We start from the raw sequence: 24,757 nt of genomic DNA, 5'->3' as shown, positions 1-24,757 counted from the left end.
GCAGCCAGGAGTTCTTCCTGAGACTGAAGAAGGAAACAGCCAACCCATCCCCGGGCTACTCAAGGAGCACGCTTACAGTTCAGTCATGGAACACCTTGCACGACGTGGGCCCATGCTCGTCCAGCTAGGGATTTCATCCCCTTATCAGAGACCCCTCCTTGACCTCTGAAGAAACCGTCTCTCGGAAAAAATCACGTGTTGGCAAATGACACTGAGAACTTGGGGTCTGCGAGGCAACTGGAATGTATGTGACAAAGTCCAACAGACTGCTGAGGATTGAACACATTTTGCCGTTCGTTCCAAAGAAACTACAGGAAGCTGGAACGGACCCTTAAAATGTGTACCTGACCCTTTAAGTTATTTGATCACAAACGTGAATTCTATTACCTCCACTGTGCGTTCACCTGAGACTTTGAATAATTACTCAAAAAACACGTGACCCGGATATAAATGTAAAACCCCAGGAAAAAAAGCAATTGGATTTGGGATAGCCACGTTCCGGAAAGGAGTGCCAGGAATGGTGCACAACATCGTGCATGTATCCAATGCCACTGAACTGTATACCTAAAGATACACCAAAAGTATACCTAAAGATGGTTTCAATGGTACCTTTTACGTTATATGCTTTAATTTTTTTTTAATGTTCATCTTTATTTTTGAGACAGAGCGAGAGCATGAGTGGGGGAGAGGCAGAGAGAGAGGGAGACACAGAATCCAAAGCAGGCTGCAGGCTCCAAGCTGTGAGCATGGAGCCTGATGCAGGGCTCGAACTCTTGAACCTGAGCCGAAGTCGGACGCTCCACCGACTGAGCCACCCAGGCGCCCCAATTATGTTATACATTTTTTACCAACTTTTTTTTTTTTTTTTTTTTAGAAAAACAATTGGGACGGTACATAAGCATCTTTATTTGGGGTTTCTCTTCTATTCTACCCTAAGGAACTCAGGGCCAAAAGCAATCTCTATCACTTTCTCTACTTCCTAGCCTTAATTTTTTATCCTTGATTGCCCACGTTTCACACATATAATCTTCATCATTTATCCGTGAATCAGAGCGGCATCGTGCCCCAGCTTCCTCATCTATGAATGCTGGGGTTTGGGTGAAATTGTCTCAAAGACCCTTTCTGCCGCCAGGATTCTCAGATCACCAGCTGACAAGAAGTAAGGGACAGAATGGAGTCCACACAAGCCAGAGAGAAAACTCCACTCGAGACTCGCTCATCTCCACAAGAGACACGTCAGCTGGTTCTCAGTCACAAAAGACCCAAAGGAACCAAGGTCGTGGGCAACGCACAGCGCCTTACCAGGCTGCCCCTGGAACAGACGAGATGGATCCTGGTGGTGTAGGTGGTGAGCCTCCCGTCGCTGGTGGTGCACGCTGAGCCGTTCACGTACTCTAAAAGGAGGCTGCCGCTGTCCTCCACCATGGGACCCGTCTTTGCGACCCCCAAGTTGCTGATGGAGACAGTCTCAGAAAAGGAACCCTGCAAACAAATGTGTCTATTGGGTTTTCCCTCCAAAGAGAACACAGGACTTCACTACTGGTACATGTGATTCTCGTGTCTGTAAAGTCACCACAGACGCTGAATCATCATTCCAAAGGGATCACGTACCTTTACATACACATATCCCAGAGAGATGATGATCTCAAATCCTGACAACTCATGCTGGCAGGTTCTATTTTCCTTATTTTACAAAAAAGGGAAAGGAGGTTCAGACGTGCTAAGTGACTTATCCGAGGCTGCCCGGCTAACAGGCATCCAAGGGAGGACTCAACCCTTGTCCACCTGGCCCAGAACCAGGAGCTTCTGGCGCTGCCCTTCCCACCAGCCCCCGCCCCTCGTGTCTCCGCTCCACTGTTGTCTCAGCAGGAGAGCCAACAGGAGACGGTGGACATGTCCATGGATGACCAGAAGCACGGCCAGATTTGAGTGTGGGCCACAAATCCGTGCCGGCAAGTGAGCGAATCTCAAATACAGAACCCGCGAACGAGGAGGACCGACTATCCCCTGAAGTCACTGCTCCAACAAAGCGCACACACACATATGCACACGTGTGAACACAGCAGGGAACTTCACTCTCGACCACCAGAGTGCGCTCACCAGCTTCCTGGAAAACCCCTCCAAGCGGCCATGTAACATGTGCCAGGAAAAGCCCATTCCCGAGGTGCTATTTTTAAGGAAGCACACGTACATCTTTATTTCAAGATTCGCCATGTCCAAGGAGCACAGGGAAACGTACTGAAACTCTGGCAGTAACTGCATTTAATCGACGATGCAGCACAGCCTGGCGCTTCAAGTGAGAGCTCACGCCTGGATCTGTTCGGCCACGGCAGCTCTCGCAAGCCGGCTTCCCCCTCGTGAGCTTTTGGAAGCAAAACTATTCTTTACAGACATCTACTGGCCTCAAAGACACTTTTGAACTCAGGCTGGACATACCATTAGGAGCGTCCTCTGCCCCGTACGGAGATCAGAGGTCAACAGCACTGGGCATTTCGTGCAGTTCTAAATCTGAACAATGACTCAAGCACGACCACATCAGTGGGGGGGAGGGGGGGGGGCGGATGAGTTTATGCTGGGGCCCCACTCCTGCTCACAGGGCTTCACTTCAGCAGCCAGGCCTACTTTGATCTGGAAGTCCCAAAATAACCACCTCCGCCCACTGAGTCATGTGCTGGGGGCGGCGGGGAAAACGAGACTACTGGGGAGGGCAGGCTCACCTGATCGTTCTTGTATTTCATCTGGCACGCGGACGCATATCGATCACAGCCCGGCACCGGGTTCAGGGGTCGACACACATTGATGTAGTATTTCCGCCACGTGCTGCGCTCGCCCGCATTGTCCATGGCGTACCAGTTTCCTCCACGACCACCTTCGGATTTTGCTAGGCTAAAATTTCAAAGCAAAATGCACGCTTTTAATGCTAATGGATTTCAGCCTGACAATTCATTTCTAAGTGGTTGAGGACACACAGAATGAAACATGCCCTGCCATTCAAACTATGGAATTTAGCTCACTGTGACTCATAACACCCACGAGTATCTCGACTTTCACTGAAGTCAGTATTCAGCAGACCGTGCGCTGCCCCCCTCCCCCGCACCTCTGTACTGACAATCCCTGTTTCAAACCATGCAGCTGAAGACTGAGGCTTTGCTGTGGCAAGGAGCAGTTGATGTCACAAAGCCTACCACACCACTGTTAGAATTCTTTCTGTTTAAGACTCTCCGTCTTGGTCCTGCACCCCCACAACCTACTTGACTCCCCGTTACCAACTCAGCTACGTGCTCACCAGCAAAGCCTAAGCCAGCTTAGCACTACGCGGGACCCGGGCCAGGGCCAAGGCCAAGGCCGGGCTGACCCTGGCCTCACCTGGAGAGATCATACTGCTCCAGCGTAGAGGGGTCGGTCACCACACACTCCAGGGGCTCTTCCGGGCAGGCGTAACTGGTGTACCACCGGAAGTTATAGGTAGAGTTGTCTTCCTCCTGGTCACATGACAGGGAGAGACACGGGATGGCAAAGAAAAAAGGTAATGTTATTAAAGCCAGCATTTACAAAATGACGAGCATTTTCCGTCGGTAAGAACTATAGGAAAGACGGTCTACTTTGTCCATCTACGTCTGTCTTATTGACATGAAGATCTCCCAGGAATAAATTAAGATGGAAATCTACCCTCTGCTAAGTGGCACTGAGGGCTGATTTTCGATACGAGTTTTATCCCCAAAGCCAACCGGGTGGTGGGTTACCATTGAGGTACACAGCCCACTGAACGAATAAACAGCTCAGAAAATGAATACTGCCTACGTACCCTGGCAAATCTAAAAGGATTAATTAAAATCACAGGAGATGATTATTTGGCCAGGACACCAGACTAATAATAGCTCTGCGTCTAAATAAAGGGCCCACAATAGGCTCCTGTGTAGGCATCAGGGAGCCAGACGACGTGATGGTTTATCCCCAGGAAAGCCCAGAGCTCACACCTCACCTGTGGTTAGAGCCTCATCCCACTCCAGGAAAGTCAGCAGCCCTGTCCCACCCACCGTCTTCCTTTCCCCCACCTCGACGGGAATGCCACTCTCTCCCTCTCGGCTCTCAGCAATGGACGCCCACACACCGCACAGTTCCTACCTGATACTCAGGGAGACCGACTCCCACGTCCCGGTCACAAAGGAAGGTGATCAACGTGGCTCTCGGTGTATGCTTTTCGTTGTTATAGGGTGTGCCGTCCCTGTAGTTCAACTGGATCATCCCGTTGTAATAGGAAAGTTTAGCATTACTCAGTCCCAAGTTCCAAGCCTTGTTATCACTAAAACAAGCAAACAAACGTCTCTCAGAAAGGATACCAAGGCCAGAAGCACTGCAGTGCTGGAACACGGGCGAAACGGCCACCGAGCAGTGTGGTGGGGGCAATGTCCATACTCCAGGGCTGCAGATCACCAGGGTCTGCGGTGGGGCAGAGGGCAGCCCCACCCCCACGCCAGGACCCAGGGCCACGCTCAGCACACTTGGTTTAACGTACGAAGCCTCACCTGAACCAATACCACACCCAACGGAGAACCGTGTGCTAACTATCTCACAACCCAGAAATGCAAGCGACTCAGAGGAATTATGTAAATTCCAAGGGTGTGGCCTGCTCCTCCTTATCCAGGATCTCAACCTCCTAGCATCCTCTGGTGTTTAGGTTTTTAGGCCAGGGCTTCTCAGTGTTTACTGTTCCTTGTAAAGCAATGATGTCAGTAGAGAACACACCTGTCCCTGAATATTTGTTAGCGCAAGATACCTAAGGAAAACCCGTAACTAAAAATAGTTACACTTGCCTTTTTGAAACTTGACAGCCTCCGGAGTCCGGCTGGCAGAAACTCACAGACACCGCACCACAAACATTTATGTAAAAGTCGTACTTCTCGGTCTCAACTTTATAGGCACCATTTTTCTTTGTGAGAGGTGATAAATCAAAAGAAAACCCTAAGGAAGAGTAAAAACAATGCCAACATGTAAGGTCAGTTGGACTACAGTCAAGAAGGTCAGCTGGGGGGCGCCTGGGTGGCTCAGTCGGTTAAGCGTTCGACTTCGGCTCAGGTCATGATCTCACGGTTCGTGGGTTTGAGCCCCTCTGTGCTGACAGCTCAGAGCCTGGAGCCTGTTTCAGATTCTGTGTCTCCCTCTCCCTCTGCCCCTCCCCTGCTCGCAGTCTCCCTCTGTCTCAAAAATAAATAAACATTAAAAAAAAAATTAAAAAAAAAAAAGAAGGTCAGTTGGACCACAGGCCCACCCAAGTTGGGCCCCAAGCCCGCAGCTTCAAAGAAAGTCTCCCCAGGAACCATCTGATGAGGGCAGGGAGATGCAAAATGGCAGAAAAGATGCTTTCCCCTCCAGGCCACCAGAGCTGCACCTACGGACATTTCCCCTGCACATGGATTCACCACCACCAAGCCCCTTTTACTGCATTAACCTAAAAACCCAATTTGAAGCCCCTGGCTGGCCTCAAATGCTGGCGGAATAAACCACCAGTGTGTTCAAAGCTGTATGACCACAACACAGTGTGACCTTCTTGAAAAGTCTAAGGTAGGTTTCTGGGTCACTAAACTTCTGCAAAAAGCCTTCACAAACACGGTTCTTTTCTTGGGATCTTCAAGTTTTGCATTCAGCAAACCTACCTGCACCATGATTTAAGAGGTAGGTTTTTCACGATCTCAACCTCAAATGTCCAATTTTCAAAATTTTTGCATTAATGTAATCCTGAAGTAGGTTATCTCTAAAACTTTCCTAGAAAATATTTAAGGAAGGGGCGCCTGGGTGGCTCAGTCGGTTGAGCGTCTGACTTTGGCTCAGGTCATGATCTCACGGTCTGTGAGTTCGAGCCCCGCGTAGGGCTCTGTGCTGACAGCTCAGAGCCCGGAGCCTGCTTCAGATTCTGCGTCTTCCTCTCTCTGCCCCTCCTCCACTCACACTCTGTCTCTCTCTCTCTCTCTCTCAAAAATAAACTTTAAAAAAAAGAAAATATTTAAGTTAAAAAACAAACAAACAAAACCTAAGCAGTTCCAGGTGGCACCAAACCACCAAAGGTATTACGTGGGCACACGCACCTGCCTGGGAATCAAAGACCGTGCAGTTCTCGCCCTCTGTCTTGGACAGTACACAGGCAGCAGCTGTGTGCCACTCAAACTCATAGAAGCAGCCACCATCCCCAGAGGTTGTCAACACCGGAGCGCTTTCTAGATCACCTGTCAACGAGGAAGAAGAATGATATCGCTAATCATTCCTAGTCTAAAAACAGTCCCACAAACACCGTGATTCTGCTTCCTTGAGGTCCTGAGAGCAATCAAACCTACAGAGGCAGAAAGAGGGGGGTTACCAAGGGCTGGGGCAGGAGGGGGGGGCATTAGTGTCCAGCAGGGGCAGAGTTCACTCAAGAAGATGAGAACGTTCTGGAGACGGACAATGGTGATGGCTGCACAACCCTGAATGTCCTCCATGCCACTGGACTATACACTTTAATAAACGTTAACGGGCGCCTGGGCGGCTCCATTGGTTCAGCGTCCGACTTCAGCTCAGGTCATGCTCTCACAGCTCATGAGTTCGAGCCCCGCGTCAGGCTCTGTGCTGACAGCTTAGAGCCTGGAGCCTGCTTCAGATTCTGTGTCTCTCTCTCTCTCTGCCCCTCCCCCACTCACACGTGCTCATGCACTCTCTCTCTCTCTCTCAAAAAATAAACGTTAAAAAAATTTTTTTAAACTTTAAAAAAGTTGAATTTCACATCATGTATTTTACTACAGTTTCTTAAAAATGCTAAATTTCACATTATGTATATTCTACCACAATTTAAAAAACACTCAAAACCAAAAAATAGTCCTAGCCCTTGACCTTATCCCACAGCTGGGCATTTATCCAAAGAAAATATTGCAGCAGGAGGTAGACAGGGATACGCAACAGCACCATCACCCACACTGGAAACATGCAATTAACCCAACAATAGGGGAAATGCTTAAAAATAGTAAGACCAAACCATTATCAACGAGGGAGTCCCTAAAAATTAGTAATATAAACTGTGAGACACAGAAGAGCATTCACAAAATACATGTTTTGAGGAACACTTTCCAAAAACGCGTGACTACATACAGCTTTGACCCCGTAAAAACAATGTAAACCTATAAATACAGGCGGGCGAAGGAGAGCATTGTGTTTAGATGTGAGATCCTGGACAACACTTTTAAACCGCGTACGGTCCCCCGCCTTTGGAAGAAGGTCAACAGCCAGCATGGCGACTCTCGGTATCAGTCCTCAGGAAGAGGAAGCTGAGCCGAGACCCATAACTCATTTGGAACACTTCAACACAACTCTCTCGACACCATATGGTTTCTCCATTTCTGGACTGGTTTGGGGTGGGGGTGGGGGATCAAATCCAAGAGACCACCACTAGAGGTTCTAGAACCTGAAACGCTCAGCACAACCCCTTTCTACCTCCCCTCTTGGCAGCGGCCCAAGAGAAACAAAGAACGCAGGCACACCTGTGGCAAAAGCCACTAAAACATCCCGCCTTTTCCCATTTTTTAAAATGTTTTACCTGGCTTGCACACAAGCGTTATGTTGGTTGTTATTTTCTTATGGCCACAATCATCACCGTCTGAATACGAGAGTTGAATGTTTCCTTTCTCTTTTGTGGGAGAAGAAATAAATTTGCCTAGATTTTTAAATCCACTCTTATCTGGAAAAGAGAAACGGGAAAAAAAAAAAAACAAAAACAGGACACGTGATTAAAAATGATAATGATGCCGATGAAGAGGTATATAAAAATCGGCCAGGAACCACCAGCAGGTGCGCCGTGGTCCATTCCCCAACCGCATAACCTGGCCCCATGGTCGGTGGGTTTTTCTTGAGTGACTGGTTTGGCCAGGCAATGGCAGCCACACGGGGGATGCCAAGGCCACCTCCGGGCTGAGTAGGAAAAGCGCAGCAACGATAAACAACGTCCTCCAGGGGCAGGCAAGGAGGACAGCAAGCTCTCGTGTCACACCATCCAATGAAGCAACACCGTTCCCCTATTTTCAGGGCCTCGGCTCCCCCCGAGACACAAGGCCTTTTGGAAGCACAGCCAAGAGACTAGAGTCTGTCCCATGACCAAAGCGGAAACTAACTGAACCCGTTCAGCAAGCCAGGCAGGGGACTATTTCATTCCTGGTTCAGTTGACTTTGACTAGGAAGCATTGAAATTGTCCCCCGTCCTTCTTAAACAGTGGCAGGGGCACACCCGGACCTGCTCCCAAGGACACATCACCAATTCTGGAAACTGGGGCAATCCCGAACACCCGACCTGAGTTCACAATTCCTTGTCTAAGGTTAGAAACAGATTTTGATCCCTCTCCCTGCCTCTCATCTTCGGGGCGAGTCTTAAGGGACAACGAACATGCTGCAGATCTGTATCACACTGAGAGGTCTCCTCGGGAAAGCCGGAGGACCAACAAAACTACTGCAGAAAGAACCCTCGGGGATACAAGTACTCATATGAAGAGAACGATGAGACCTCGCTTGCCTTAAGGCCTAACTTATTAATAATTACAGGCAGTCAAGCTGTTAAATAAAAAAAAAAAAAAGCCTCAAAATCAGTTTTACACAAGTACTGGCAAGGTTACTCTTCAAGCTGCAAAGTGAAGAGATAATCCAGTAACTCCCAGCGGGTTCCTTCTGTTCCCGGCTATGGTGTTAGCCGACATCAGGAGGCTCTGGCCGACGTCAGGACACGGAAGTGCTATAGCTGCCAGAACACAACGAGCAGTTACCTACATTTGAATCGTCACCTCTTTTTCTTTATCACCCTGTGGACGCTGAACTGAGACAGAGGAGATGTGCATAAACCACAGGAAGATTTCCTAACTGGCTCCGAACTGGATGCGGCCGAGCTCCACACGCCTGCAGGGAAACCGCCACCGCGACCCCTGCTCTGGGCACACTCACCCACAGAGCACACGGCCGCGTCCTCGGGACAGCCTCTGGCCTGGCCTTCCTGCAGCACTTTGTGGCAGATGTTAATGAAGAAATGCTTCTTGTCTGTTTCTCTCTGGCTGCCATCCACGGCTTCCCAATTCCGTTCCAGTTCTGTAATTTAAAAAGAAAAAAAAGAATCTGCTTTTAGCCAAAGGCTAAAAGTCACACCGTAAATGGTGATTAAGCCAAAGGAAAAGGCCCAAAGCTCGCCGGACATGAAACTCACGTTTCTGGATGCGGGCAGACGGAGACACAGAGACTCACCGAGATTCTCAGGCTTCTCACTTAATGTGACGGAAACAAACCTCCTCGGAAGAGCAGGCTCAACAGAAGTAGGCAGAGAGTGTGAAATCAGAAACGGAAGAGCAGGGGCGCCTGGGTGGCTCAGTCGGTTGGGCATCCGACTTTGGCTCAGGTTGTGATCTCAGGGTTTGCGGGTTCAAGCCCCGCATCAAGCTCTGTGGTGATAGCTCAGAGCCTGGAGCCTGTTTCGGATTCTGTGTCTCCCTCTCGCTCTGTCCCTCCCCAACTCACATTCTGGTCTGTCTCTCTCTCTCTCTCTCTCTCAAAAATAAATAAACACACACAAACACACACACACACACACACACACACACACACACACACACAAAGCAAATCGGGACGGCAGACCGTGCTTGGAAGGCAGAACGCCATGCCACTGGTAACGCATCCTCCTCCGACCCCCAGGAAGGCTCAAGAAAGCTGCCACGTCTCCCACACCAGCAGACCGAGCGTGGGGCATGCTTGCCTTCTGGGAGATCACAGGACACCGAGGTCCCTGAGCTCAAACAGCTCGTGATGCGCTCCTTTATGAGCAGGATCAGGACTCCACGGAAGGTCGAGGGAGCACACGTGAGTGCTGAGAGCAAGACCACAAACCGACGGTGTTCCCAGAACAGCCGCCGAAGGGGGGAAGGAGAGCTGCGTGTGAAGGGCATACAGACACCGGGGTTCAGGGGGGAAGCCCGCTGCCCGTAGGAAGTAACACAGTTACTCTGAAGCTCTATGTGCCGCTGTCGACAACCCAGAAGAACCCACAGATGCTTGCACAAACACAAATGAGGACAAAGACACAGGGAGCGAAGTGGGCTGACAAGCCAGAAGACGGGAGGACAGTTCGAAGCCGGCAAGGAAGGAGCTCGGCTCTTGCTCGAGGCAATCCTTAGCGGTCTGCACGAACTCCCAGAAATACCCGTGTCCCAGGAGAGCCCGCCTGGCGGCCCACCCTGGGGGACAGAGTGCACGTATCTTTGCGTCCCGCACAGGCCCCTGGCCCCATGTACATCCCGCACACAACAACAAGGCTGAACAGAGGGATCTAACAGCACCGCTCAGTTTACCGCAACACAAGTGAGGCCTGAGGAGGCAGGCAAATCGCTCACGTACACACAGCTGGATGCTCTCCTTCCACCGCACAAAGCCTGTCTCTTCCCGAACACACACGCACCAGAACTGCCCCATGGCACCCTTCCCAGCTTAACGGGTGCCGAGCTACTAACGCACAAAGGACATTTGCTTCCGAGGCAAACGCGCCGACACTGAACATTTATAGACATCTCGTGTTCAAAAAGAAGCTCTCCAGCACTCCACAAGAGAGGAATCCCTTTTTCTAATATTATACTGCCCAAACCAGATGGGGACTCAGAACACATGAGTCATCGCTCCTACTGCATGGACGATTCTGGGACTTGAGGCGAGCCGTTCTCTCTCTGTTAGGTATTCTCTCTATGCTGTTCGCTTCTACAGATACTGAATTCCAGGGCTGCTAAAAGGGTAAAACTAAAAATGTCCCCACTGGATTCCGTCTCCCTGATGGGAACCCCCATTCTTAGTCCTCAATCTCCCGGCCCTCTGGGAAGTTATGGGAAGTTAGAAGGCCTGGGGCAGGCCTGGGGCATGCTCACCAGGTTTGCTCCTGTGACCCCAGGACCCTGTCTGGCACCTGCCACGTAACCAACGCTCAACACCACCTGCTGTGCAGACTCGTAACACCCATCTTGGCCGGTGTTTACGGTGAGGCCAGGCCTCTGTGACAAAGCTCATCACACTGATGGAGCAAGAGACATGGCATCCAAAGGCTCCCGCACCCTTTCTCCCTTCAGCCTTACAAGAGCATCTGAGGGTGGATGGGGATTGCAGACCCCACTTTAGAGACAGGAAAGCATGGTCAAAGTACAGCTGACCCCGGCCCCACCGGCCCTCACACGCGGTGTTCAAGCCCGCAAGCCCAACAGGCCAGGTGCGAGGCGGAAACACTACCTACTTGAAGGCTGCCTTAAGACTCTAAATTCTGCTTTTATTTTTTTTCCAGAGACATAATCGACACACAACCTTGTACTTGTTCTGCGTGAACACAGTGTGCATCTGCTATGAGAGCATCACTGCGTTGCATTAACATCCAGCACCACACGCACAGACGCATGCACGTGAGATGGCAACTTTCAACATCTACTTCCTTAGCAACAAGAATAGAAATCTAAAATAAAAGACGTTCTAATCACAAAGCACAAGGCCCGGCCCTTGGCAGTTCTGCCTCAACTCTCCCAGCTGGAGGAGCAATGCCAACCTCGAGCTGAGATCGTCTGCCTCCTCATTCGTTCAGCGTCACGTCTAACAATTCGTGCTGCTGCGCGAGAAGGGGAGAAAGGCCAGGATACGATTAGTTGACCGCTGAAGAAAACAGTAGGAGCCTCTCGGAATGCGTTCACGGTTAAGAGACGAGAGAACGCCCCCGCCAGCGCGCGGACTGGCCTCCAGGGCGCACAGGACACCTACCTGAGTGCCGAGCCAGCGCAGACAGGTCATAGCGCTTCTTGTCCTCGGTCACGCTGCAGAGGAGGTCCTCCTTCTCCTTGATGCAGGCGTACTTGGTGTCCCACGTGAAGAAGTAGGTGCAGTCTACCTCCCCAGTGAAGATGGGCTCTCCTTTCCCGTCATTACCTGTGCCATTGGAGAAGGAAGGAAAGCCACTCGATTACGTGACCAAAACCTAGGGATGTCAGCCGACAAGGACACCAGCACCAGCTGGGCAGTTAAACTCCAGTCCCAAAGCCCAGACATCAGAGGCGCCGGAGATGCAAGAGGCTTCTCTGGAGTTTCCATCATCAACCCCTCAACAGGTCAGTAGGCTGTCGACAGCACATTCACCAAGGACATGAAAGGGGTGCTGATGAGGACCGTGTAAGCCACCAGGCAGGGCTTGCTGCACACGGACTGTGGTCAGCCCCCAAAGGGCTCATGAACATCCTGCGGGCTCTACGAGCACCACTGACTGGGTTTCTGATGTGGTTTCGGGCAGGGGGGAGTTCCCTGCGATCCAGCCCTAGACCGAAAGGAAAGAGTCACAACGGACAGCCGTCCCACGGAAGCGTGCGAGGCCTACGCAGCCTCACAGCTCAGAGGCACGCGTCCAAACACCCCAGTATCCTCGGCCCTCAGGCCCCCATCACATATGTATGCCTCCAACACCCTACCCTAACCGGTGCTCTGGTCCCCACAGCTCCAGGGAGCTCCGACAGGTCAGCTCCGGTCTGAAAGCCAGCTCTCCGTGGGCCACTTCTCTGATCCACGTAGCCTGGGATTCGGTGAACTTTGGTAATTTTTCCCTTACTAGAAATACTATCCCCTCGCCTTTCCAGGCTGGTCAACCGCTGGCACAGAGCTCCGTTTTCCACCCCTTGATGGTTTAATAATCTTCCTCTGGACCTCCTACATGATGTGCCTTTCTTGAGGTTTGGGGTGCCCTGAAGTGCACAATGTTCTAAAGGAAAGGGAAATAATATTTTGTACGAAGGGCAAATGATGTTTTGATTGCAATCTCTCTTAAATCTTCACTATTATAAACATTATAATTATAATACCAGCAGGAACAGCTAACCTGTACTGAGCACAATCTGAGCCAGGCACTGAGTGTTTAAGTGCTACGCAGGGATGGCTGCAGAAAACAAGTTCCGGGTCAAGTACTTTATATACGTCGGCATGTTTAACCCTGAAACCCTGTGGCACAGGTACAGTTGTAGCCCCGTTTCTACAGGTTAAGGGGGGGCTAAATAATTTGCCTATGGTTTCATAGCTAGAAAGCAGAGGAGCCAGGATTCAAACCCAGACAGTCTGGCCCCAGAGCCAGGCTCATAACCATAACCACAAGGCAATACTTCCCCACACTCCTGTGGGTTTTTTTTTTCCTTCTCTTTGAAACGTACACACTTTAAGCCGTTCTTTTTAAGCAGCGGCGCTCCCAGCTTCCCTTTCGACGAGGAGCCCACCCCTTCTAGTCAGCACCGCGCTGCCCTCCCTCCCTCCATTGTGCGGCCCACCCAGCAGTGAAACTCCTTTGTCTCTTCACCCCACCCACATGACTGCCGCACAGCTTACTCCTACAGGATTTGTATCTCACTGTCTGGAAAAGACTCGTGTTTCCCACATTTCTCTTTTCCCAGGTAAGTTTACAAACCATTAAATAATACCAGGGATGGTTCCGGTATCCATCCCCACTCTGGAGCTGGTTCTGCCTCTGAAACTTACTAGTAACGAGGGAGAGCCAGTTTTACACGACCACCGGCCTGCATCGTACCTGTATTCTTATAACTCAGTGAATTTCGGAAGAATAGTAAGCTGCGACTCCCCAGCTCAAGGGCAAGTGCATTTCTCCAGCGGTGCCGAGTTGTTCTCTGCCTGCAGCACCATTTCACATCACACTATCGCAAAGACAAAGCTACCTGCTCACCAAACTGGCTTAATTTTCCTCCCAGGTGCACAACTGAGCTACGTTTCCCAGCCCCCCCTTGCTTCTGAGGTCGGGCCATACCACTTAGTTCTGGCCCATAACAAATGCTGCTCCCATTCCCCTTGAAGAGTCCTTCAAGGCCAAGTGTACAGACAGCAACAACCAGACGGGAGACACAAGACGACCGTGTGGAGCAGAGTCCCACATCCAGCCCCTCCGATGACCTGCTCTGAACGGAAGAAAATACACCTTTACTGTAATGAGTCAGTTAAATTCGTGAGTCGCTATTCCAAGATACTGCCCTTCGAAAAAAAAGATTTAATGTTCTTACCTGAGAAGATCCCTGATAATAAGGAGCACACTGCAGCAAACGAGACGTAAGTTACTAAAACAAATGGTTGTGTGTATGGGTGTGTATGAGTGTACACAGATAGAGGGTAAAAGAATACATTTATGCACCCATGTGTCATGAGCATAAATGAGTCTTGGAGATCCCAGTTAAACCATAAACCACATTGTAAGACATAACCAATTAACACCCATTCACATGCAAAAATGACGTGACATTTATCCAAATAAAATCCACAAAGGAATTTTTCTCTGAAAACTCTACATTTAAATTTGAATGAAGCAATAACGAAGTAACCATACAGTCCACAGTTTGCTCTGAAGTTTGAAGAACCGAATCACAGAGCTGAAAGGAATCGGAAATACTTTATAATCCAACTCCAGCACGAGAACAGACTCAAAACCCCTCACAAAACATCTGGCGTCTCCCCCTCTGGTCTTTCCACCACCAGCCTAACCAACACAGGCTCGTAAGACACTGGGTTTTGGGCATCAGGGCATCTCCGTCGACCCTGTCGGCTCTGATAAAGGCTCTGAGGTCACGCGAAGGGAGGGCGGTGGGTGGCATGCTAGGATCCATCAGCAACGCACAAAGCAAATTTGGCAAAATATTAGCAACTGTTCAATAAAAAGTGGCAACTGTATGAGTTCTCACTGCAATATTCTTTCTACTTTCACACTTGGAAGTGAAGAAAACAGAAGAAAAAGACAGAAGAGGAGAAAATGGCCACTAGTATTCTTTTCGAGCCCAACTCATTGGGGCACTGGCGCTCGGGCACGAGTCCCTCCCTAGCAGCTCCAGAGTTCGTGCCCTTCTCAATATCCTCCTCACCTGCTGGGATCTTTTCAGATCACGACTCTATCCTCCCAGCACGCCCAAGTGACATCAGTGCGTGCATAAAGATCTCAGCCAAGTCGTTTATAAAAAGCCCAGAACAGAACAAGGTCAGAGGGAGGCTGGGACTACTGGAGTCGGCCAGCCAGGGGAGGGCGGGCGCCCTGGAGGCCTGCGGGCTTGGGGACACGGAGGAAGAAACAGGATGTGTTTCCAGGCCCTGGGACACAGAGTAAGAAGGGCTGGACTTCAGAGACAGGTCCTAAGAGCTTGGAAGAGGTAAAGACGACGGAAGAAAGACTGGAATCTGGGGAGAGGTGAGGACGATGGAAGGAAGTCGGGAATCCGGCAAGAGCAGCGGGGCATTCAAACCACACGGGAGACGTACCCACAGGCCACGCCCAAACCAGGCTCGTCCACCCCCCACCTCCAGTCCTTGGGACTCCACGCTGACTTCCGGAGAAAACCCAGCTCCTCTGCAGGACATATGAGCTTCTCACTCTCCTCTCTGGGGTCATCTGTAGCGGTGTTCTGAGGAGGCAGCTCTGACCTGCTTACACCTGCCCACATCCAGCCCTCAGCAGAGCTGCTCCCTCTCCCTCTGGTCCCCACGGCCACCCTACTGCTGCGCCCGGCTGACTCCTCCTGCGCACCCTGTGGGGTCACCAGGCATTGCCTCCTCTTTCCCTAACCGCCCTGATCCTCACAGCTGCCCGCACCCCAGGCCGCTCTGACGAGGTCCCGGGCACAGTGCGTGCACGCGGCCCAGGTCCAGCCTACACGACCTGTACCACAGGCACCGTGCTCGCTCCCGCTGCATTTCCAGCCTCAACGCCAGGCAAATGTGTGGCCATCACGGCACCGCAGGCCTCGCGAGGTCTAGACATATGATAAGGACGAAACGTTTGTTGAACAAATCCACTTGAATATGGAAGTTCTCAAAAGGGACAGCAAAGAGATTCCTGGGCAAGACCGAGGGGCGCAGGAAGACAAGAGAGTTCGCGGCGAGGGGACAGGGTGGCACTTTGATTTGAAGCCTTCCCATCTGCTCTACCCCGGGCTCCCTCTCCGTTGCGCCCGCGGCGGCCTGCGAGAGCCTGGTGCCGATCACAGTCCCCCCGCCGACCTCCGTCACCATTGCGGACACGAGCTTCTGGAGCACAATTTATGTCGGGCACAGCTGCCTCTCCCAGAGCCCTTGCTGAATCACACAGGAGCCTGCCTCGTGACCAACGGTCACAACTCTGCCATAGAAACACACAAAACAAACAGAACAAAGAGCCAGAAAGACCCTTGGGGGTGGAACAGCCTCGAGAGCTTCTGCGGCTGTAAGCCGACTGGAACCAGGCCAGGTCCAGAATGAGAGCTCTGTGCGGGGGCTCAGTCTGCCTGCGTGCACCTGGGTCACAGCCCGGAGGTCAATGGATAGGACGGCTCTTCGACGGTGATGGCATCCCATCACCTCCCTACAGATGCAAACCATGTCCAAGATCTCCAAGATATAGACAGCAGAGGGGCGCCTCAGTGGCTCAGTCAGTTAAGCATCTGGCATCAGCTCGTGTCATGATCTCACAGTTTGTGAGTTCGAGCCCCACATCAGGCTCTCTGCTGTCAGTGCAGAGCCCATTTTGGATCCCCTGTTCCCTTCTCTCTCTGCCCCTCCCTTGTGCGCACCCTCTCTCTCAAAAATAGGCACATTTTGGGGGGCTCCTGGGTGGTTCGGTTGGTTGAGCATCTGACTTCAGCTCAAGTCATGATCTCGCAGTTCATGAGTTCGAGCCCCACATCGGGCTTGCTGCTGTCAGCACGGAGTCTGTTCCGGATCCTCTGTCCCCTCTCTGTCCCTCTCCCACTTGCGTGGGCACGCTCTCTTGCTCTCACTCGCTCTCTCCAAAATAAACGTTTTTAAAAAATGGAAAATAACATTTTTTTTTAATTAAAAAAAAAAAAAAACGATAGTAGCACGTTTTGAAATGCCAGTGCCATTGTGACTTCAAGAAAGCTCATCCTAACCTCTCAGGAAAACCAGACATTCTGTTTAAACTCGCCCTGGGACCTTTCGCCACCCCCGCATCCAGCTTCTACCGCAGAGCCACTATTTGCAGAAAGGGTCGTCTTGAATCTTACTTCCCAAGAGAAGAGCTCTTTGTGACAACCCCCCGAGGGTGGTGAGCAGACCCACCCCTGCCAGACCTGCACACGCTTCGGTGCGAGCCAGAAGTCAGGACAGAAACGCCTTCCCAGCAAGCCCCGTGCTGGGCCCATTCCCAAAACAAACAGAGAGCAGAGGAAAATGGAAACAGGATGTGTGTGTCACTGGCGGCATGGGATGGAAGGGGTACTCCTGCCCGCTACAACAGAAAACCCCAGTCTGGGGACCAGCGGTGGCCACGTCCAAAGGAGAACACCTGGCTGGTCCGTTCGGCATTCGGCTCCCAAGAACACTTATGTCCCAGGCACTACGACGAGCAAGGACGACCCCCCGCCCCTGCCCCTGCCCCCGGCACTCACCTGCAGTTTTATTGCACTCAAAGTTTATGACAGTCATCCGCTGGAAGCCTGAGCTGCATTCGTCGCCTCCAAAATATATCAAGGTGAGGTCTCCATCGGAGTATCTAGAGGTTTGCGACAAACACACACAGGTTTGGTAGAACCAAGAAAGAAACCTGAATTGTTACACGTTTCCACGTTAAGCCTTCTGCATACCATCAACAAATCAGTCCTGACAGAACAGCCAGCTCTCCGGGCAGCTGGGAAAAAAACATCTAAAGGAAATGAGTTCCAAATGTATGGGCCTGTCCTCTTACTTCAAAGTAATAGCTGGCTGGAAGAAAGCACTGAAGGTTTTGCTGTGAGCATAAAAACTCTTCCACTCTTGTTTCGGATTTTGTACAAAATAAATAAGGCCCAAGGAGCACGCGGTTTGTCTAGCGACTGCCACGGCACAGTCTTACCTGAGGGATCCTTGACCATACTTCTTTGCAGAGAGCTACATTTTCGTAATGCTTTTGTGAAGGTAACTACCAAGTTAAGGGCCACGGGAATCGTACTGAATGCATTTTCTTAGTGGTTTCAAACTTTTACTAATGCTAACGGCATTACAGATTCTCGAGCTGCCAGAGAAAAATCAGAACTCCTCAGAAACACGCGTTGTAAAATGCAAAGGCCAGAGCAACGGTAACCGAATTCAATGCCTCTCCGACAGGGTGGTCCCTTACAAACAACAGACGATAAATCGAACAGTGTTAACAGAAACGGCCTTACTGGAAAGCCAGGATCGCTGACAAATGGCAGCTCTCCTAAGTCAAACGGGAAGGAACGCTGGCTTAACGGGCCTGTGTGTACTTTACAGAAAATGGAAGGAGAAAGAAGATAAGGCGAGTCAGCTCGGTCTCACAAGAATAGACACAATGCACTCGAAAATGACGTGAAGGCTGTTTACACACCGGAGGGTCTGATTCTGGTATTTTCCTGCTACTTTGACTTGAGTGGATTCGGACTTTTTCACTTGGCAAACGGCAGCTTCTTTCTTACTACAGAAAGACAATTCAACTTCTCCACAGACGTTCAAGTAAAACATATATTCCTTTCCGTCGGAAGTGTAGTAAGAGGAGGATGAAGCTAAGGTAAGGGGACGAGAGGAGGAGAGACGCGGTTACGTGAGCAGGTGCCAGAAAGCGGGGGCACTACCCGAGGCAGGCCTCACCCCTTCCTCACACACCCACCCCAGCGGCGGAGGCTACCCCGGCCGCTCGGCTCACGGTCCCCCTCCGGCTTCTCTTCAGAGCACCCTCACCTCTGTCCTGTCTGAGTGGCTGGAGGTCGACGGTGACCTCGTGCTGCTCGCTGCTCAGAGAACACGTTCTGCTTTCCAGATAATCTCTGTGGCATGCGTACTCAGTGACCCACTCGACTTCGTAGCGGCAATTGGATTTTGCCGTGAGCTTGGGAATGGTGCCCTATCAGGAACGGTTTGAAAAGAGCAAAATTAACGTTTTTACATGTCGACTTTCTATGCTTCTCAAAAACCCAAAGGTATGTTATGGTGTTGGGTTTCTACATTCTTCTGTTACTGTTTCCGAACAGTTCGATCACTTGGCGAGTAATAACTGTCTACCTGCGACCATTCTTGTCCTTCTCAGAGCCACGCTCAAGGTTCGGCCACTGCGACCACCCTGAACTCAAGGTCGCCTGACAGCCACAACCTCCACAGGTGGCCGTGACTTGCAAAGGCACGTGGTCTGTTCGCTCCTCTCGATCGGAGCTGAAAGGAGCACGCCAGAGGAACCCCCGAGCTGAGTGGAAACCGCCGTGTATGCGTGTGTCTGGGCAGACGATCCGTGACCCCTGCCCTCAGGTTGTCAAAGTGGTCTTGGGCATACCTCACCTGCACACGAGTCGGCTCCCGTCCCCAGGGGGAAGCCAGGGCATCACCCCCCACAAGCCTGAAGTCTGCCACTTTGCAGCCCAAGAGCTGCTTTCACAAGCGTAACCTCAGCCGCTCTCTTTGGAGTGACGCGGAAGGCGGCCACGCTCCTTTCAGGCAACACCACCCCATGAACATTTCCCGAGCGCCTGTCACGTGCCAGGCACTGCGCGAAGGGCTGGGGCTACACACGCGGGTCGCAACTCCATCAGACGCGGAGAGCTGTGAGTCCAGCTCTGTCTGTCTGACTCAAAATTGAGGCTCCCACCAGCTGGCCTGGGGAAGCCGGACAGTCGTGACGGGGTGCCGAGGGCTAAGTGAACGAAGACGGACGCAAAAGGCCCCAGCGTGCAAGGTTCGCGCATCGGACAGGCGCAGAAAGGGCCAATCACGGAGGCAGAAAGTCGACTAGCAGCTGCCAGGGCTGGGGGAGGAATGGGGACTGAACACCCGCCAGGCCCAGGCTTTCTTCTGGGATGACGGAGATGTCCTCACGTTCCACTGTGCCAGAGACTGCACAATTCTGTTAATGTGCTAATAGCCGTTACGCTGTCCTTGAAACAGGTTAATTTTATGCTAAGCAAACTCAGTAAAGCTTTTTTTTTTTTTTTTTAAGATCCATATGACAGGGTGAACATTTACTAAAAGTCCAGCTCCTAGGTACATTCCGTGAGCCTGCGTAAACACTTAAAGAGACCTTCGAGAGCAAAGGTGTCAAATGTCACCCGGTTCTGTGCGGTGAACGGTGCAGCTGGGAACGGACTCTCCCTCCACTAATAACAAACCGGCCTCCTTTCCGAAGGCCACGGAGTGCCTCGTAGCCATGGAGGCACGTATCCGTATCCACGGAGAAGAAAGGAGGGACGCTCCCGATTCCCTTCGTTATGGTGGAGGGAACCGTTTCTCACTGAAAGCCCCAGCAGGCAGGGGACACACGAAGACCCCTGCCAGCTTAGATTCCACTCCACACCCGCAGGCGCCAGTGGAAAGCACACATACTATTCCCCAGCGTTCGCCTCCAGCACCAAGGTCCGCTGCCGGCCAGGCAGGGCTCTCCCAAGCTGACACCACGTGGCCCTGGAAGTCTGGGGACACAAAATGGAAAGCTGGCCCGGACTCCACTTTTGTCTCCAAATCCCACACACACAAAACGGGCCGGCTGCCAGCCCGAAACCAGACCAAATTCCACGTTCGTTTGTGGGGCGGGGGGAGCACGGTTCCCTCGCAAAAGAATTCAGCTCCTCCCCCTTCATTCTATTATGAGGAGACAGAAATAAATGAGAGGAAAGCCCTACCCTTCCTCCCCGGGGGCTATCTCCCTCCATCAGCACCCCGCACCTGCTAGGACACTTGAACGGCAACGGACGCGTGCAACGCCACCGGGCACGGGCCCAAGGACAAACAGACGCGGGCCCTACCCTCAAGGAGTTTACGAGTGTGCCAGAATTGAGGACCGGATGATGGGGTCATCGGCCGCGTGAGAGTGGGGGAGGAGGGGACGGAAGGCTTCGCTGCGAGGCCCTAGGAATAAGAACCTTCCTTCTGGCCACGAGTCTCCTACCTCCTTAGCCCCGCAACTCCAGCGTCTGGCCTGCACGGCCTCCGCCACGTCTGCAGAGCATCTGTTCTCATGCCTTGACTGTTTCCACAAACCCATTAGCTACTTTCACCTTGTCTCAGCCTAACAAATAATAGCCAGGGAGTCACAGGTTTGAGACTATACATATGGCCTTTCAAATACTCGTTCCAATCAGCGCTGCTATATAAACTTAAGAAATCTCTCCACGAACCGCTTAAAATCATCTCACACAAACTAGAACAAGACGCCTCCCTACATCAACACGCCATCCTACGTCGACATATGCACAGGCCCCTCCAGGCTGTCGAGAAAAAGCGAACACCAAGCCGTTGTCCCCCCGAGACCCTCGCACGTGCAGACGAGAGTCTGTCCCCACAGGCACATCTTCCTGGATATTCCACTGATGCATCTTTTCCCGGCCGGCTGTCTCCTGCCCCCAGACCCGCCGCCCTGGCCCGCCCCGAGATGTGCTCGCTCGGCCGGTCCCCACTGACGCGAGCTGCCAGGAAGCCCTCCGAGGCAAGCCACTCACCTCTCTGCGCTCCGACGGGCAGACAAACGTGATCGTCACCGCCGGGCTGTGACCATCACAGAAGTCTAGCTCCCCGGCCTCTTCTTTCATGTAACTCAGGACAAGCCTGGACGACACACGTTTGGAAAAGAGGGTTGTGAAAGTATGAATTAGATTCACATTAATCTGCTTCCCTGAGTATTCGGCACGCTCCTTTGGGGGAGGGGGGAACAGAAGAAACACTGAAATATAAAGGAAACCGCAGCGCAAAATAACTCCAATCTCCATTCTAAAAAACTGTTTTACTTAAGTAAACTTCAGTGAATACTGTTCTCTTTTTAAAAATAAATAAAACGACTGACGTGTAAATTTAAATACTAAGAAAAGCCGCTTGAGTAAGACAAACAAGACAAGACTATAAACGATCTGAGAAAACAAAACAAACACAGCCGAGCGGCCGAGTGCATCTCTGTCCACGAGGCTGCACGACCACTTCTCTACACAGCGGCTTGTCAGTGCAGGCCAAGGTCTCTTCTCCTCTAACCTGAAGACGGCCAAGTGCCACAGCCGTCCTGCCCTCCCGTGGCCAGGCGAGCCTGGGCCACCGGTCTGTGTGCTGGCCTCCCCGCGGGATGTGCCCGCGGCTCCAGGGCTGATGGTCACAGAACACCCGAAAACAGATGACCTTCCTCTTCTCTGAAAAGCTCTAGCTTTCATTCAATGCCCACGTTTTACAAAGTCCCCTCTCCTGCATGAGGAGTCACCCACCTGTCACTTAGGACAACGGGACGGGCTGAACTGTGTCCCTCTAAAATTCATATGCCGAAGCCCTAATCCCCCAGTGCCTTGGCATGTGACTGTATTTGAAGACAGGGTGAGTAAGTGACAACGAGGCCACAGGGAGGATGTGAGGAGCTAATCAGACACGACTGGTGTCAGTATCAGAAGGAGAGACCAGAACACAGACACAAAGAGGAAACGACCAGGTGAGGACACAGGGAGAAGGCGGCCGTCTACGAGTCAAGGAGAAAGGTCTCAGAAGAAACCCGGCCTCCCTGCACCTTGGACCTCCCAGCCTCCAGAACTGAAAGGAAACCGGTTTCTGTGGTTGAAGCCAGCCTACGGCACGCTGTCATGGCAGCCCTGGCAAACTAACACAGACACATGTACAGAAACCTCCCAAATGTTCTTAAACTTAGGTGATGCTCCGACATTTTCTGTGGACAGAAGCGCCCACCCTGACGCACCATCAGTTCCATGCTAGAACAGCCACGATGAGCCATCTACCAAAGGCCCCTGGAAGCCAAGACGTGATCGAAGCCGTGGTCATGTGGGACACACTGGAGAAAAGCCTCTCTCTGCTAATTCAAGGCTACGAGGGCAGTAGAAGCCCATGTGCAGAAAGCACGGCTTCTTACGAGAAACAAACCACCCCCCACGGGAACTAGGGTGCTCGCCGCACCCCGGTAAGGAAGCAAGCTCCACACCCTACAAGGACACCAGCAAACCTCCCCTCTGGGGAACAGAGGACTGTGGGCGCAAAAGCAACGTCACGAGTGATGTGACATGGAGAATACCGGAACATCAGAACATGCGTTAAGGTAGGGGTTATTTCGTGAACTGAATACACGTACGGATGTGTGCCGCATCGTGATACACGTTTTGAACGACCACAGAGACAAACGACCAGAAAATCGGCAAGCAGACCAGCCTGCGTGATGCACAGCCATGACCAACGGCTCTACGAGCACACACGAAGTAGCAATCTCGCAGGGACCTGCGGGGGTTACGAGCACCGAGAGCACACTCACCTGTCCTTGCTCACGAGCTTCAGGCCCTCCTTGGGCTGGCCGACATCAAACGCCCGGTCCCCCCTCACCAGGCAGGCAGCAGTGCCACGGGGACAGCCACGCAACTGTGGACTCGAGTCCCGCAGGGAGTCTGTAAAACATCACACGTGACGCTGAATCAGGCTGTGCGTCAGGACTGATGATCACGCTTAACCTTAGGCACAGGGTCCCTTTAAAAAAAAAAATTATCAAATTTTTGAAAGTCCCCAAAGTAACATAAAGCAGTAGAGGTCTGGAAACGAGAAAGAGCTAGGACCGAACCCCGTCCGGAGACCGTGGGCGTGCCACTGACCACTCTGGACACACGGAGTGAGAACAGCATCGCCTGCCCGGCATGGCTGCCGGGACGTGCAGGGAAGGCGCTCACGCTGCACCTGGCAGGGAAGAGGTGCCCGAGGAACGGGGACTCTTGTGTAATCTGTACTTAAGGAACACCCCCCCCCACCCCCACCCTTTCCTACAGATACACCGACTGCAGCGTCATCCCCTCCTCCAAGCTACAAACCATGCAGAAAATGCAGACACCCCAGGGATCAGTGGGAAGATGAGGACCCCGGTGGAAAGAAACCACAGACAGTTCTGGCTTCAACTCTTCGATCCACCACTTGCTGTCTCTGTAACTTTGCTCTCATCACACAACTGTCCAACTGCTGGGGCATCTCCCACAGGTCTGGGGAGGATCAAAAAACGCCTGATGTACCTAGAACACCGCCCAGACTTCAGCGGCTACTGCCGCCACCCTTTCCCATCCTACAGCTTTTCCTTCACGGCCACGGGCATCTCACACGGCATCGGGTTTACACGCTTACCTCACACGTGCCCCTGACTATAAGCTCCATCCAAGGCTGGGACTCAGTGCCCAGCACAGGACAGGGGCTCAAATTTCCGCCGTGAAGGAGTAAATAAGGCCCAGCCTGGTCTTTAACTAAAGCCTGATCAACCAGAGGGGGGGCCCTTGCCCCTTCTCCAGCGTGATGGGAGGTGGCGGCGGCTGAGGAAAAGGTAAGCGCCATCGTCAGGCTGTACCGTGAAACCTCGCGAGGGGACGGTTTTAGTCCACATCAAGTCCCCGTGGTGTGGCAGGCTCCCTGCCCACCCCGCATCAGCAGACCCGCTGGTCTACTGAAGGCAAGACGGGACGCAGGTACCCTGAGTGTGCACAGGCAGGCACACAGCAGCAGAGCTACGGCTGCTCATGAGCTTTTCAGGGTCACTGTCAAACAAGGCTTGGGGCCCAGGGCAACTTCCTGGGGATGGAGGGCGTCTGGACAATAACTGGCAAATCACTTTTTTTTTTTTTCATTTTTAAATTTTAAATTCAGAAAACTACTGTGAGTCAAAGTCACTGAAGGCCAATTCAAACTGCCAGTAATCAAAAAGAAAAACAAACTTTTGGGGCACCTGGGTGGCTCAGTCAGTAAGTGTCCGACTCTTGATCTCAGCTCAGATCTTGATCTCAGGGTCATGAGTTCAAGACCCACG

The 24,757-nt window shown here is 51.9% G+C and overlaps 1 protein-coding gene across 1 annotated transcript in view; it reads right to left on the bottom strand.

The window, feature by feature from the left end:
- The window catches only part of IGF2R (insulin like growth factor 2 receptor), a 104,225-nt gene that overhangs the window by 40,309 nt on the left and 39,159 nt on the right, over nt 1–24,757 (bottom strand). Inside the window, exons 6-19 of the mRNA XM_058735827.1 lie at nt 23,237–23,366; nt 21,447–21,552; nt 18,706–18,868; nt 18,356–18,530; nt 17,421–17,524; nt 11,776–11,940; nt 8,950–9,090; nt 7,562–7,702; nt 6,084–6,221; nt 4,815–4,962; nt 4,126–4,303; nt 3,367–3,482; nt 2,718–2,886; nt 1,303–1,482 (exon numbers count right to left, since the gene is read on the bottom strand). Coding sequence (XP_058591810.1) covers nt 1,303–1,482; nt 2,718–2,886; nt 3,367–3,482; nt 4,126–4,303; nt 4,815–4,962; nt 6,084–6,221; nt 7,562–7,702; nt 8,950–9,090; nt 11,776–11,940; nt 17,421–17,524; nt 18,356–18,530; nt 18,706–18,868; nt 21,447–21,552; nt 23,237–23,366 — 2,054 coding nt within the window. The remainder of the gene's footprint in view (nt 1–1,302; nt 1,483–2,717; nt 2,887–3,366; nt 3,483–4,125; nt 4,304–4,814; nt 4,963–6,083; nt 6,222–7,561; nt 7,703–8,949; nt 9,091–11,775; nt 11,941–17,420; nt 17,525–18,355; nt 18,531–18,705; nt 18,869–21,446; nt 21,553–23,236; nt 23,367–24,757) is intronic.

The sequence above is a fragment of the Neofelis nebulosa genome, chromosome 6, assembly GCF_028018385.1.
Source record: "Neofelis nebulosa isolate mNeoNeb1 chromosome 6, mNeoNeb1.pri, whole genome shotgun sequence".
In the NCBI taxonomy this organism is placed as follows: domain Eukaryota; kingdom Metazoa; phylum Chordata; class Mammalia; order Carnivora; family Felidae; genus Neofelis; species Neofelis nebulosa.
This window is presented reverse-complemented; position numbering and strand designations above follow the sequence as displayed.